The 13,978-nt window shown below is 37.8% G+C and overlaps 1 protein-coding gene across 44 annotated transcripts in view; it reads left to right on the top strand.

The window, feature by feature from the left end:
• The window catches only part of UNC80 (unc-80 subunit of NALCN channel complex), a 232,044-nt gene that overhangs the window by 195,136 nt on the left and 22,930 nt on the right, over positions 1-13,978 (top strand). For 43 of the 44 annotated variants that reach the window (XM_035305573.3, XM_035305581.3, XM_035305574.3 and 40 more), the window contains 5 exons: positions 5,896-6,096; positions 8,264-8,387; positions 9,332-9,457; positions 10,705-10,828; positions 11,574-11,780. In XM_035305573.3, the coding sequence (XP_035161464.2) occupies positions 5,896-6,096; positions 8,264-8,387; positions 9,332-9,457; positions 10,705-10,828; positions 11,574-11,780 (782 nt within the window). Of the gene's footprint in view, positions 1-5,895; positions 6,097-8,055; positions 8,388-9,331; positions 9,458-10,704; positions 10,829-11,573; positions 11,781-13,978 lie in introns of all 44 variants that reach the window. The other variant, XR_013519086.1, reaches the window with a different exon arrangement.

The raw sequence follows: 13,978 nt of genomic DNA on the forward strand, positions 1-13,978 counted from the left end.
GAGAGAGAGAGAGAGAGAGAGAGGGAGGGAGGGAGGGAGGGGGAGAGGAGAGACGACTACGAGGTAGTGATTGTCTTATATAACCTGACTATCTACACTCTTTAGCGCATTTGGAGGGAGGCGACAGCAAGAGTCAGAGAGGCCTGGAGCTCCCTCTAGAGGCCAATACCTATTAAAGGTTAAGTAAACTATAAATGATTTAGCTCCGTGCCTGGCACGGATCTGGACACAATAGATACTAATGCTAATGAGAATGGTCCAAATACTATGTTAAACACTGGGTATGTAAAGTAAGGTCCTGGTCCTCAAGATTATCATGGTTCACTGCAAGAGGCACATAATAACTATAATACAGTGTTGCAAGTACTATAATTGCATATGTATTTATGTATTATCATTATATAAAGTATTTGAGGCAACTCAGAAAATATATGAAGGGATAGTATATACAAATTATAGAGTCAGGATAATGTGGAAGATTTTCAAGGAGTTAATTATCTGTATGATAAGATTAGCACAAGCAATCAATATAAGATCATATTGGATATTCATGAATTATAAATTTGACTTTGAGCTTCTGAATTATCAAAGCAATGAGTGAAAAAATGATTAATTACAAAATCATACTATAAATAAGTTAAAAACCAAACAGTTGCTTGGTGAAACAATACTTTTTTAAAATACAAAGAATAAGAAAAATCGTGTAGAGACCAAGGGAAAATTTCCCTTTACTCTCTGAAGGTTTGCTGAAAATCAACTGATAAGAGGCAGATCATAATCAAAAAGCATAAAAATGTATTTGATCATAGTTTTACCTGACACAGGAGCCTTCAGGATGAAGACCCCAAAATACAGGGGAAGCTCTCCGTTTCTGTTTAACAAAGTATGATTGGACAAAAAGGGCACGATCTCATGCTAATAGACCAAGTGAAGAAACCCAGCATGGCCTGTGTGTTTAGATCTTCTTGGCCTCTTTGGTTAGCATTCCTTCCTTCTGGGAATCGGGTAAGACCCTCTCTGGGAAGGGGGCATTCTACCTACAATCAAACAAGATGGGTCAGATCATTTCTTAATGGCTAGTTTTTACACAGAAAGATGGGGGAAAGTTAGTGTCATAATTTTAAGTTTTATGGTTGGCTTCAGGAAAAAGGGTTCTGGTTTCAATGACCTCCTTTGAGGAAAAAAATCTCTTCAGTATTTATGGCTAGCCTTGGAAAAGAATGAGAGGCCACAGAGAGGAGGGCAGGAGGTCAGTGAAAAACTTTGGCTTCTGAGTTCTCCATTTTGGGGTATTGCTTTCTGAGTTTCAACAGTCTCCTGGTTGGTGTTTGTTGAAAGAGTGGTATGATGAACAGAGTCTTCAACAACATACCTATAGTAGGGAAAGTACTGGTTGTACGTGCTGGATGCCCGTTAGTATATAAAGTTGTCACAATGTCATAATGCAGTTCAGCAAGAGCAATTGATCTGAAGCCAGGATAATGTCATTCAAGAACACAGCTATTTCATGGCCTGGGTCAATAGAAGGGCAACATTTATATTGCCCAGGGAATAGGTAGATTAAATGTCCTTTATTAATGCAATTTCTCATAACAAGCTTTTGAAAAAGACAGGCCTGCCACAGTCTCTAACCAAATAGAGCTATTCTGTGTTGCTGAGTAGGGGCAGATCCAGATGCTTTGACCTTATGCTAAGCAAAGGATGTAATTAAGGCTTCTTTTATAAATTAAGTACACACTTGAATATATGTCGAAGTCAGAGCTTAACATATAAATTTGTTAATTGAAGGTAGTATTAAATTGTTCTTAAATTATAAGAATCGATAATGTCACCCAAGGATGAAAAGTTGATTTTTAAAAAGAGAAAGAGAAACGGTATGATATAAAAAATACAAATGTTTGCAGAAAGAATTTGAATCAACCCCATCTCTACTAAAAACACAGAAAAATTAGCTGGGCATGGTGGCGCGTGCCTGTAATCTCAGCTACTCAGGAGGCTGAGGCAGGAGAATTGACTGAACCCATGAGGCAGAGGTTGTGGTGAGCCGAGATTGTGCCATTGCACTCCAGTCTAGGTAACAAGAGCGAAACTCCATCTCAAAAAAAAAAAAAGAATCAGTGCTGAGGCAATCTATACTTCTGAATTTGCAGAATGTATAGTTGATTACAAGGCTCTTGAAGAAAATATTCTTGATTAGTGTCTCTGCCCTACAGAAATGTATTGCTTCATTTGCCCAACCCAGTGCTGCCAAAACGGCTAGATTAATAGAATCTGTAACTTCTCTCTCTCTCCCTCTCTCTCTCTCTCTCCCTCTCTCTCTCTCTCTCTCTCTCTCTCTCTCTCTCTCTCTCTCTCTGTCTCTCTCATGGTCTCTTTCTCTCTTTCTCTTTTCTTCTCTCCCTCACCCCTCAACGGGAAAATCTCTTACGTTCCCACTGGGAAAGAACCATTGGAAAGTTTTTGGATTATGCATGTGATAGTACAGCAAAGACTGTAGGAAAGGAAAGTTTTGTTTTATGTACAAAACAAATTTATTTTGTCACGTGACCAGGGATTAGAGCAATTCAGGTAGTAATCCATAAAATGGCTCTTAAATTCAGCTCTAAGCATTCTTTTGAAGCTTAAAATAGATTATTTCACAAGCACTTCTCAATGATATCTTTAAAATAGTAAGAGAAAGGAAATAAGTGCATATAGATATACTCTTATTTGTCACACAAATAACCGGAGAAGAATTATTTTCTGTATATCAAATTCATGAGAAAGAGATAAACAAAATAATGTATAAACTGTTTAAAATGATTTCTTTAAAACATCCACATTCACACACAATTTCCAGGACAATGTGAATATGTTCAGTCTGGAGAGAAGATAGTGGGAATTAAGAGATAATAACTATTTCTTGATAATGAAGAGTCATGATGGAGAAGATAGATTGGATTTATGCTCAGAATTAAGCCTAGTAGGAAGAAATTAAAGGGAATTTGGAGGCCTAACATGAGAGGAACCTCTCACAGTGTGGACCTCCAAAGATGAAATAGGTTGCCTTGTACAATAGTGAGTTTTCATCCATGGAGCTAGTCACATGAAACAATTGTAGAACAATCTAAGTAATTAGAGAGATTTCTAAACCAGGGTGCCTATCAAAATCATCTGGGGAGCTCTTACTTTCTAGATCCTTTCAAAGTTATTCACTCTTCTGTTCTCTTGGAGTAATCACAATTTCTCTTTATTACAATGTTATAGTTAATATGTGAGAAAAAAATTATGTGATACTACCACTGCACGGCTCCTAATGCATCAGTGGATCTGTGCAGTGACTGAGAGCAGCTAATGTCATAAAAAGAGTGACAACTAGGAATCCTGTACCTCCTGGAGGAAGTACACACCACACACCACCTGCTACATACTCTTGCCAAAAATCAAAACTGAGTCTGCAGATGCAGGCCCTAGATTTAACTTCCAATTGAATGAAATACAAAGGCAGTAGGATAGATTAAATTACACCACAGAGATTCAATCAGCAAAATTCAGAGTGTTGCTACAGTGAATTTCTTTAATAAAAGACAAGGTAGAAAAAAAATACACAGGGGGAAATCTACATATTAAAAGAAACTTAAAGATCTATCAATGAATTGAAATTTATGGGCCTTATTTGTTCCTAATTCGTAGAAAAAAAATTAATTATGAGATTATTGTGTGAATGTTGAGAACTGAATGGATATTTGGGGTTTAAAAATTTATTTTTAATTGTCAAATGTCATATTGTATTGTGTTTAATTTTTTTGTGTCCATAAATGTGGAGACACATACTGAAATATTTCTGGGTAAATGATATGATACTTGGGATTTACTTTAAAATAGTCCAGGGTGAGGAAAGGGGGATTGTGAAACAAGAGTCGTTGTAGGCTGGGTACAGTAGCTCATACCTATGATCCCAGCACTTTTGGGAGGCTGAGGCAGACAGATTGCTTGAGTCTAGGAGCTCAAATCCAGCCTGGACAACATAGTGAAACCGCATCTCTACAAAAACTATAAAAATTAGCCAGGCGTGGGGATGCACACCGGTAGTCTCGACTATTTGGGAGGCTGAGGTTGAGTGATGGGTATATTGGGGGCTCACTATATACTCATCTCTCTACCTCTTTATATGTTTGAGATTTTCCAAAATAAAAGTTAAAAATATACAGATTTCTGATCCCAGGCCTTAGAGGTGCTTATTTATGAGATTTTTGGAAGTCCTGGGAAGCTATATTTTTTCATTTTCCTTTTAAGATATATATATATATATTTGAAATAGGAGGTGCCAGTGTGAAGCAATCTCTCCACAGGACTATTATGACTATTATGGGCTCTTTCAGCCCTGAAATTCCATGACTCAGAGAAGATTATCTTCAGAGCTTTTCCAGGACAAACTTGTCTCAAAAACAAACAAAAAACAAGAAAACCGTATTTTTCTATTTATCTCAAATCTCCTCTCTTTAGTAACAGTCCTGAAAACTTTCCAAGTATGGCTGCCTCCTGCTGATGTCATCCACACAAGCATTCCTAGGCAACATTAGGCCTCTCTGCTCCTCTCCCCCATCAGGAATCCTCTGTCCTGCATTCAGTTCCATAGGATCCTCTGCCTGCCTGGTTCAACATGTACTGATTCAAGGCAAAGATTCAAATAATGGGTGGTAGTTACTTAATGTATTACCCTTCCTAAAGAAATTTGTTTTCAAATGAATGTTCAGTATCTCAACAAAGAATATGAACATTTCAACCACTGTGTCTTAGGCGTATTTTTTAGAATATAAGCTTTTTTTAAAGGACAAAAATCAAGCTCGATTCATATAGCATAGTTGGAAGATATTTTTATGAATGAGTATACATTACCTCTTAATATTATCATCTACACATTTTGCATCTACGCAGTATACTTTATAAGGAGGCACTGTAAAATGTTTAAATATTTTCTCCTTCATACAAAGTTAAATTAAATTGGCTTTAAGGCTATGTACATCATTGTATTTGTGTTCTTTGGAAACTGATGGTCCATATCTAGTTCTGAATATTATTTCATTACTATTACATTTACTAGAAACCTTATTTGCCCAATTAATCTAGTTGGCCAATTCTCCTCTAGAAAATCTGACACTTAGGACATCCACACTCAGGTCTGGTGACTGCAAGCCTGGGCCAACCTTGAGGGAAGCACAGCCCTCCCTCTGGTAGTTCCTGTATGGAACCAAGTTGGGAAATCTGAGAAGTAGAGACAACCAAAATCCAGACAGTATAACTGGGTCTATTATATAAAGAATCTCAGCAGAGAGAAAGGATCTATGTATAACACAAAAAGAGAGAAGGAGGCTTTAAAGGAGAGGAATGAAAATGGAGTCTGAAGAATTCCTTGGGTTGCAACAAAAACCAAGAGCACTTGTTATAGGGTACCTTTGATCTGAGGGATTGCTGAAGCCATGAAGTTTACAAGGACATTTGATGCTAGTGATTTTATTCATTAAAGTTACATTCTTTTTTATATGCATATATGTCATATATATAATATATACGTATTTGTGTGTATGTATACCTGTATATATACACATGCATATCCTCAGAAGTGACATTCACTAGATATAGCTGGCCTATCCTTAATCTCTCTGGATCTTAGTTTCCTTATTAGATGCTCTTTACATGTAGTCTCTGAACATTCTATGATTCTCTGTTAATATGCATGTGCAGCTATCACTGTTCTGGTATATGGGAGAGCAGAGGGACAGAAGATGTGGGGAAGAATGTTCTTAGTACAGGGAGTTGGTGGACTGGAAGGGGAAATTAACATGATGCTATGTAGAAAAATTCCCATTGTGTCATTCTAAGCTTATCTTAAAAATATATACATATATATTTTAGGTTGGCAGAAATTGCACACTCCCTTCTGAAGCTGGCACCATATGACACCCAGACGATGGAGAGTCGTGGGCTTCGGCGCTACATTATGGAGATGCTACCCATTACCGACTGGACAGCTGAGGCAGTGAGGCCAGCCCTCATCCTCATTTTAAAAAGATTGGATAGAATGTTCAACAAAATTCATAAGATGCCTACTTTGAGGTGAGAATGCCTCCTAGTTAGCTGTTGCTATCACAAATGTCAAAGTTAGGATTTGTCATTTTTTAAGATGGTGAATCATTCTGGAGTTGAACGAATGACTTGAAAGTTTTCTTTGGAATATGTGCATAGTTAATAGGGTCTATGAATGCCTGAGTAGCAAAGCCTACATTTTGAGAAAAATAACATTTTCTTTAAAAATATATGTGCTCATCTTAAAAAATCTATCCATTTCTTAGCTATCATGCTCCTCATCTGACACATATAAAAATTTCAATTAGTACCCTTCAATCCCTTTTAAAATAAAAGAGGGCATGCCTTATAAATGAAACAACTAATGAGAAAAGAAAATGAATTTTATGTTCAAAGTACTATATTTGACATAGCTAGTTAACATATTTAGATACCAGTTTAGAGAAATTCCAAGCTTTACAATAATCATCCAAGCATCAGCTTAAAAGTTCGCAGGATTGATAACAAATGCCTAATTTTCACTTTTTTTAAACCTAATTCAGTGTTGTACTAAATGAACAATGTTAACACTTGATCTTTGTTCAGTGATCTTGCAAATATTCATTGGTAGCCTACTTATTAGCAGATGGTTTTGAACCAGTCTACTTAGAGATGTTAGCTGAGTTTGGAAACTATAGTGATAGTGAGCACGTAGTTCAATGAATTAATACTGGTAAACCCACTTACTCAGAAATTTCAAGTTTGGGTTAGTGAGAACATTTTCTGTCCTTTTAAACTAAACCCAAAAATCAGTGAAGCTCTTTCCCAAGAATTTATAGCACTTAATGTTCAATTCATCAGAATTTTTCCAGGTATTAGCTCATAATCTCCTTCACACAAATCCATCCTTCAGGAGTCATTAAAATAAACAAATTGAAAATTTTTATTCTAATAATTGATTATTTGTTTTTATATTCTTTTATATCATGGTGATGTCTGCCTATACATTATTTCAAGGTTATTTATTTCAATGGCATGGAAATGCCTGTTTTAAAACACTATTTCTTTAGTGATCCCAATAGAACATTTGTGTCTGTCAGCAAATGGCTTATCAAAGAGTTATAACTGTCTTACAAGGGTGTGTTGAAATAAATTCTTTTCTTAAATACTTGGTATCTAAAGATGTTAAACATCTCCAAAACTGACCCATTTATGATATAATTAAGCCCACTATAAAGAAATCATGCTTCCCAAAAGTAGAGTTCTGGATTAATACATAGGCTTGGTCTGTTGTAGGCAATGTTCTTGGGAGCTGTGCTATGAATATGGAGTTGGCTTAGATTTAAATTCATTAGGTGATCTCAGTTCAACACAAGAAATGTTGACTGAACCTGACCTCTGCATTACCTTCAGTGTTGGAGATGTCACATAGCCTCATTTATGAATACATTTCCATTTGTAGTTGCAGATTCCATTTTGATAGGAAATATAAACTTAAAAAGTATTGCCAGAAAAATATAAAGAAATGGTGTTAATATCAGTAAAGCCCAAGCTGTTTATTTTGGGGCCACAGGGATGGATCTTTCAGTACTATGACAATTATGGAATGGGTTTACTCGGGCTACTGAAAATCCCATATTCATTTAATTGGGTTATGTATACAGTAACACCATTTATACTACCATAGAAAGTAGACAAAAAATACATACCATGTATTGGGAGGCCAAGAAAGAACAATGTTTAAATAAACTATTTTCTTTTAATGTGATCTTCTTGTCAGGAGTTAAGCTATATAAATCAAATTAGTGGTAGTCTGGTGTGAAAACTGATGGGCATGTGTAGTCTGATAATCAGGTTTCAGAAATGCAGCTGGGGTCAGATTAGTTCTATTGGGAGTAATTACCCCTGTGATTGCTTTGCTACAATGGTAGTCTTAGGACTCTCTGTCAAAGCTAAAACCAGGGAACTTAAAATGCAACCCATTCATCATCTCTGTTTTTTTTTCAATAGATTTAGTCGAGTGGGGCAGGCCTGCCTCTGCTACGTTTTCAGTAACTTCTTCCCCTCCCAGTGTGCTCTGTGCTTTTGGAACAATATGGGTAAACTTCATCCCAGAGACACATCCTGTCTTAGATGGCATCAAAATCACTCTCATTCACTTGTTTCAGACTCTCCAGAAGGGAGCCAAGCGGCTAATGGCTCCTATATTGTATTCCAGGCGACAGGTTGAGTGGGAGCCTGCCAGCAATTTGATTGAAGGGGTTTGTTTGACACTTCAGAGGCAGCCAATCATATCCTTCCTGCCTCACCTTAGGTCACTGATCAATGTCTGTGTCAATCTGGTGAGTAGCCAAGTGGCAATCTTATGAAACTTTGCACAATTTAACTCTGCTATTGACTTCTCTGAATTGAAGATTTACAGGTCAACCACTTTGTGCCCCTATCTGCCCATAAAAATAGACGCTCAGGTGACACTGAAAATAGCGAGGTACATTTCAAGGTGGTGTGTGGGGAGATCAAGGAGCCCATCCCTACGCAGACGGGATTTTGGTGTGCTGCTTCCCATGCACTACTTTGACAATTCACCTCTTCAAGTTGCGCTGAGAGTTGAGGGCTGCCAGTTGGAGAGTGGGGTGGTGGAGCCTCCACAATTGGCTAGAAGTTGAGGTAGTCTGGGGTGGGAGAACTTAAAATACAAAGGGGATTTTTTTTTCTTGTATGGTGCAAAATGACATTATGAGTTGGCCAGTCTAGGATTTATGTGAAGAAAAAAGATTTTTTTGTTGTTTATGTAATATCTAGAGTCTGGTCCTGACAAGGTTTTGTAAAATGTGTGGAAACCATGTTAGAGCATCTCATTAAATAGGACCTGCTGCTTCACTAGTTGAGCAATTAATCTGTAGTTGGAATGCCTAGTGCAAATAGAGCTGTTGCCATCATCATTGTTGTCAGTATTTGCTTCATTAAGGAATGTTGACTGCATTCCTTTGAATTCACAAGTAAGTGTCCAATCTCCTGATTAGAATAGCTTTTTGGTTCATCTCTCATTATTTATGTAGTTAACTATTAACAGCATTCTACAAAACCTTGGCTGAATTCAGTGTAATGTTCGATCTGACTCCAGACATTACATGCCTTCAGAAGGCAACAAGAAAGAAAAGATTGAAAGTAACATGCCCAACCTTCAATTTATCATTATTATCATCATCATCGTTGAGACTCCCTTACTATGGTTGCATGAAATTGCAATAGTCAAGGCTGGTCATGTGCTCTGTTTGTATTTCAGGTGATGGGAGTGGTAGGACCTTCCAGTGTTGCTGATGGATTACCCCTTCTTCATCTCAGCCCTTATCTCTCACCACCTCTGCCCTTCAGCACAGCTGTTGTCCGGCTTGTAGCATTGCAGATACAGGTGTGACTACCTTACCTGTTTGTCACGCTCATTAAGTTGTTGGTTGAGGCACCAGATCATGGTGTTCTCGTTTTTTCTGCAAAGGCTGGGCAAAATCTGTGAAACGAAAGTGTAAATATCTCCAAACTTTTATAGGTTTGGAGCTTCAGCCCTGAGCTTGGCCCTAAGTTGTGCTTCTGTAATTCTTCCTGAGATCTCAAATATAGCAGAGTCATTTAGTCCTGCCACAACTTCAGGAACCACTTCAGTCATTTAAAATGTGTGCAAATTATGGTTCACAGATAATCAGCTCACAATTGTTAATTAAAAGAGGCAGTGATATTCACAGTCTGGTTTTAAATTATTTTCAGAAAGAATTGCAATATAAAATTCTTTCAAATGTTATCACTAGACTCTGAATATCTTAATTTTCTTTAGTGATTGTGGGTTGAATATTATGAGTGCTTTTTTAAAGAAAATTCTCCCACTTAATTTATTTCTTAAAATTAAAATAATCATTCCCAAGGGGAAAAAAAAAACAACAGCAACAATAACAACAAAAAAACAGCAGAATCCCAATTCTCTTGAGTATTTCTGTGTGTCGCCCAGTTTTAGAGAGTGGTAAATCACTGAAAAGCTCTGTAATCAATGGAAAGTACACAATTGATGTAAATGGATAACTGACCCATCCATTATTTGACAATAAGCTTGATGGCTCATCATCGAGAGAATGGGGAGATGATAGAAAAGAGACAAAGTAAGAGCTGTGGCTACCTAGCAGAAGGGAAACATTTTAATGACCTGTGTACAAAGATCACATATTTCTCTCTATATTGCAATTGCTTCCTGGCTTGAAGAAGGCCTCTCCTGGCAGGGGCCAGAGGACTTTTAAGTAATTCCCAAATGGAGCAAGTGAGAAGTTCTAATTTTCTTCCTTCTCCTTTGTTGTTAAAATATTTACTGGTGGACACAGAGAGAAAATTAATGGGGAAATGAGGTTGTTTTTGTACCTGACTATAAGTATTCTAATTTTTCATTTAATATTCAAGGTGTTACTATCTTTTTAGGTATATAGCTCTCAATTATATCAAGACAATGGTAAAGTATCAGATTTGGGTGAAGCTTGTATGATGTACAGACGACAATTGAACTCATAGTTTACAGGAGCAGCCGGCAGGGAATCACCGTCTCCATCATGCTGTGTAAAAACAAATATACTAAATGGGTATGGTGGTCAATTAATCTTTTTTTCTATTATTGCTGCACAGGCTTTAAAAGAAGATTTTCCTTTAAGCCATGTGATCTCCCCATTCACCAATCAAGAGAGAAGGGAGGGGATGCTTTTAAATCTGCTCATCCCATTTGTGCTCACAGTAGGATCTGGAAGCAAAGGTCTGATTAATTTAACTAAAGGAAATTTATCATTGTTGTTGTGTTTTCTTAAATGTCAGGCTGTTATTTCTTTTCCCTGTTCCCATGAAGACTATCACTGAAGTCGATCTGAATGATTTAAATCATTCTGATTAATCACCTTAGGAAATAAGAATTTTTCTTTCTTTTCAGTTTAGCTACCCTGGGACCAGAGATTCTCTGCTCTACTTCTTAGAAGATACATCCTATTTAAAGTCATTTCAGTACAACAAAAATCAGGGAAACCATGTTTCAATTCCGTTGAGAAAATGGTATTAGTTGAAGTACAATATAAGAATTGACAGGTGAACAAACTTTTACAACCACTGCCACTGGGTTTAGCAGAAATCCTTCCACTGTCATTAAATTCCAATGTATTTTCATTACTTTTTCTTCTTAGAGGTAGAGGGATTTTTTAAGGAAAAGTTTATGTCAAATGTAAGAACAGTACCTCATGAATATTTGCAAAAAGAAAGGAGATTGAAATGGTAAGCAGGACATTTGGCTAAGACCACAAGTTTTTGGGTACCCACTATGAAGAAAATACCCAGGTGCCAGGAACACTGTTTCTGCCCATTGGTGAAGCTATACTTGGTGGGAAACACCTGAATTTGTAGGCTGTCATAGTTTGGACTTGGAAAGAGCTGAGTTTTTCTGTATCTAATATGGACAGTCTACCTTGTGATGTTTTTCTTTCCACTTCCCTCTTCCAAATTCTGCCCCTCAGATAGCCCATGGTTGGAGCAGCCTGAGGTGCAGCTGCTGCTGCAGACGGTCATCAACGTGCTCCTGCCACCGCGGATCATCAGCACATCCAGGAGTAAGAACTTCATGTTGGAGAGCTCCCCCGCCCACTGCTCCACCCCTGGGGATGCGGGGAAAGACTTGCGCAGGGAAGGGCTGGCCGAGTCCACCAGCCAAGCAGCATACTTGGGTTAGTACTTTCTCGCTCTCTGAGTGTGCGTGTATATGTGCGTGTATGTGAAAATATATGTGTAGATAGATAGATCGATGTACTTAACTCAAACAGTATTTAGACTTCAAACCAGAATGTATTTAAAGAGACCTCAATCCAGAATGTATTTAAAGAAACCTCTTGAACAAGAAACATTACCCTTGCAAAAGAGTCTGGTTTCCTTCAGTAAACATATACCATAAAACAAAGTGGTTTCACATCCGCCATGCCTAAATTACTTGGCTGTTTTTATAAGAGTGTGTGGGCATGTAAGAAAGATATCTGCATTAAAGATTCTTCCTTGCTGATTAAGGACAAGATCACTAGTGAGGTTGAGTAGCTGTTATAAGATCTAAACTCAGTCTAGTATGCAAAGACACAGCATTGCACAACATGTGGGGCTCACTTGTCTGTCGTCTATGTAAATGGAGTTCTGAAGTTGGGCAGTCTACATCCTGTGCAGCAAGATTTGGTGATCTTGCAAGATGTTATGCCCTCTACTAGCTATTTTTTCTCCCTTAAAATGTCATTAATCTCCACCTTGATCATTACTCTAGTGAGGCCAGAACACTTCCTTTCCCACAGGCTTCCCAATCTCTTTCCCTCTTTGACTCCTACTTTCCCATTATCCTATGCTGCCTTTAATCTGGTCCTAACCCGTGAAGCAATGGAAAGCCACTCTTTGGCCCTGAATGAATTGTGCCAGCAGGAAAAGACCACTCTTGCCATGGCACTGAGAATAAGGAGCACTGGCAGTGGGGAATTTCAAAATGAGACAGTCTTGTCTGACATTCTCAATTCACCAAAGCAGATATTGGTGGGAAGTATAAGATAAACACAAACACACTGATGAAAATGAGTCCTTGGAGTTTGGAGATGGGGGTAGTGTTTGAACTGCATTATAATGGGATGTGTTTGAAAATGAGGGGATTGACAATGAAAATGAAAAAGGAGAAAAAAACACAAGGAATGAATGTACCCAGGACCAACCCATATGGATGCTCAGTTGGCCAAGGTATATAAAAATAGCATTCAAATCCAGGCTTTGGCATAGACCCCTACATGAAGGATTGCAGAGTATGATGGAGAAAAGGGGCTTACCATATACAGGAAGGATATGAGAAGACACTTGATGAGTTTCTGTCCTCTCCACTATCTGACGTCTTAGTGAAGAGTTGTTTCTACTTTGCTTATATAGCCAGGCTACAGAACCTGTATTTTAAATTTGTTTTTACATTTATTTTGAGCACTTAGTGTGCACCAAGCAGTTTTCTATGCTTTACATTATCACCGCGTTGAATCCTCTCATCCTTACAATAACTCCAAGAAGTTAGTATGATTCTCATTTTAGGAGTGAAGAGGCTGGGGCCCAGAAAGCTTGAGTAACTTGCCTGAAGGCATATAGTCAATACATGACAGAGCCAGAACAAGTCTCTCTTCTTGAGCCCCTTTTATGCTGTGTGTTGGGCTGATGGAGGTTTAGGTGGAAAGTAGAATGGCAGAAAGCCAAAGGCAGACAACAGGCATTTAGTAACAGTGAAATGTCATCAGAATTAGTGTAGAGAAAGAGGAGTGTTGTTGTTTGTTTGTTTAGTTGAGGGAAAAAAATTGAGATGAGCAATTGCTGTGAAAAGTGAGATCTTGAGGAGGAAGATGGGTAAGAAAGAATCTTGCAGTCTCTCTCTCTGTGTGTTACATGTCATGAGTCTCTCCTGGAGATTTCCTAAATATGGTAAAGGCATATGTGACTCTTGAGGATTTTAGAGAATTAGATTTCTGTGTGCATTTAGTCACTCAATGCACTTAAGAAAGATTTTTGTGTTTTCCTAATCAAAATCAACATGTGTTTAGTATACATATTTTTTTAGATGCTGAGATTGATGGGCCTTAAGAATGATCAAGAAGGCCCAGGTTCACTTGACTGCCCTACGGCTGACTCCATGGTAAAAGCTGTAGTGGCAGAGGAAGCTATCTCATAATCTTTGATGTCTTCAGAATACTCTGGTTTGTCCTGACACACAGTTTGGGAAATCTGCTTCCTGAAAAATAAAAATAAATGCAGATTGTGAAGGGCTGCCAGAATCTGAGAAGAAAGAGATATGATAAAATAAATCCAGCAGGGCTTAGTAATGCACATACTGTGCAATGAAGGAAGAAGGTGTTTTTATATTTGGAAA

The sequence above is a fragment of the Callithrix jacchus genome, chromosome 6 (assembly GCF_049354715.1).
Source record: "Callithrix jacchus isolate 240 chromosome 6, calJac240_pri, whole genome shotgun sequence".
Classification (NCBI taxonomy): Eukaryota; Metazoa; Chordata; class Mammalia; order Primates; family Cebidae; genus Callithrix; species Callithrix jacchus.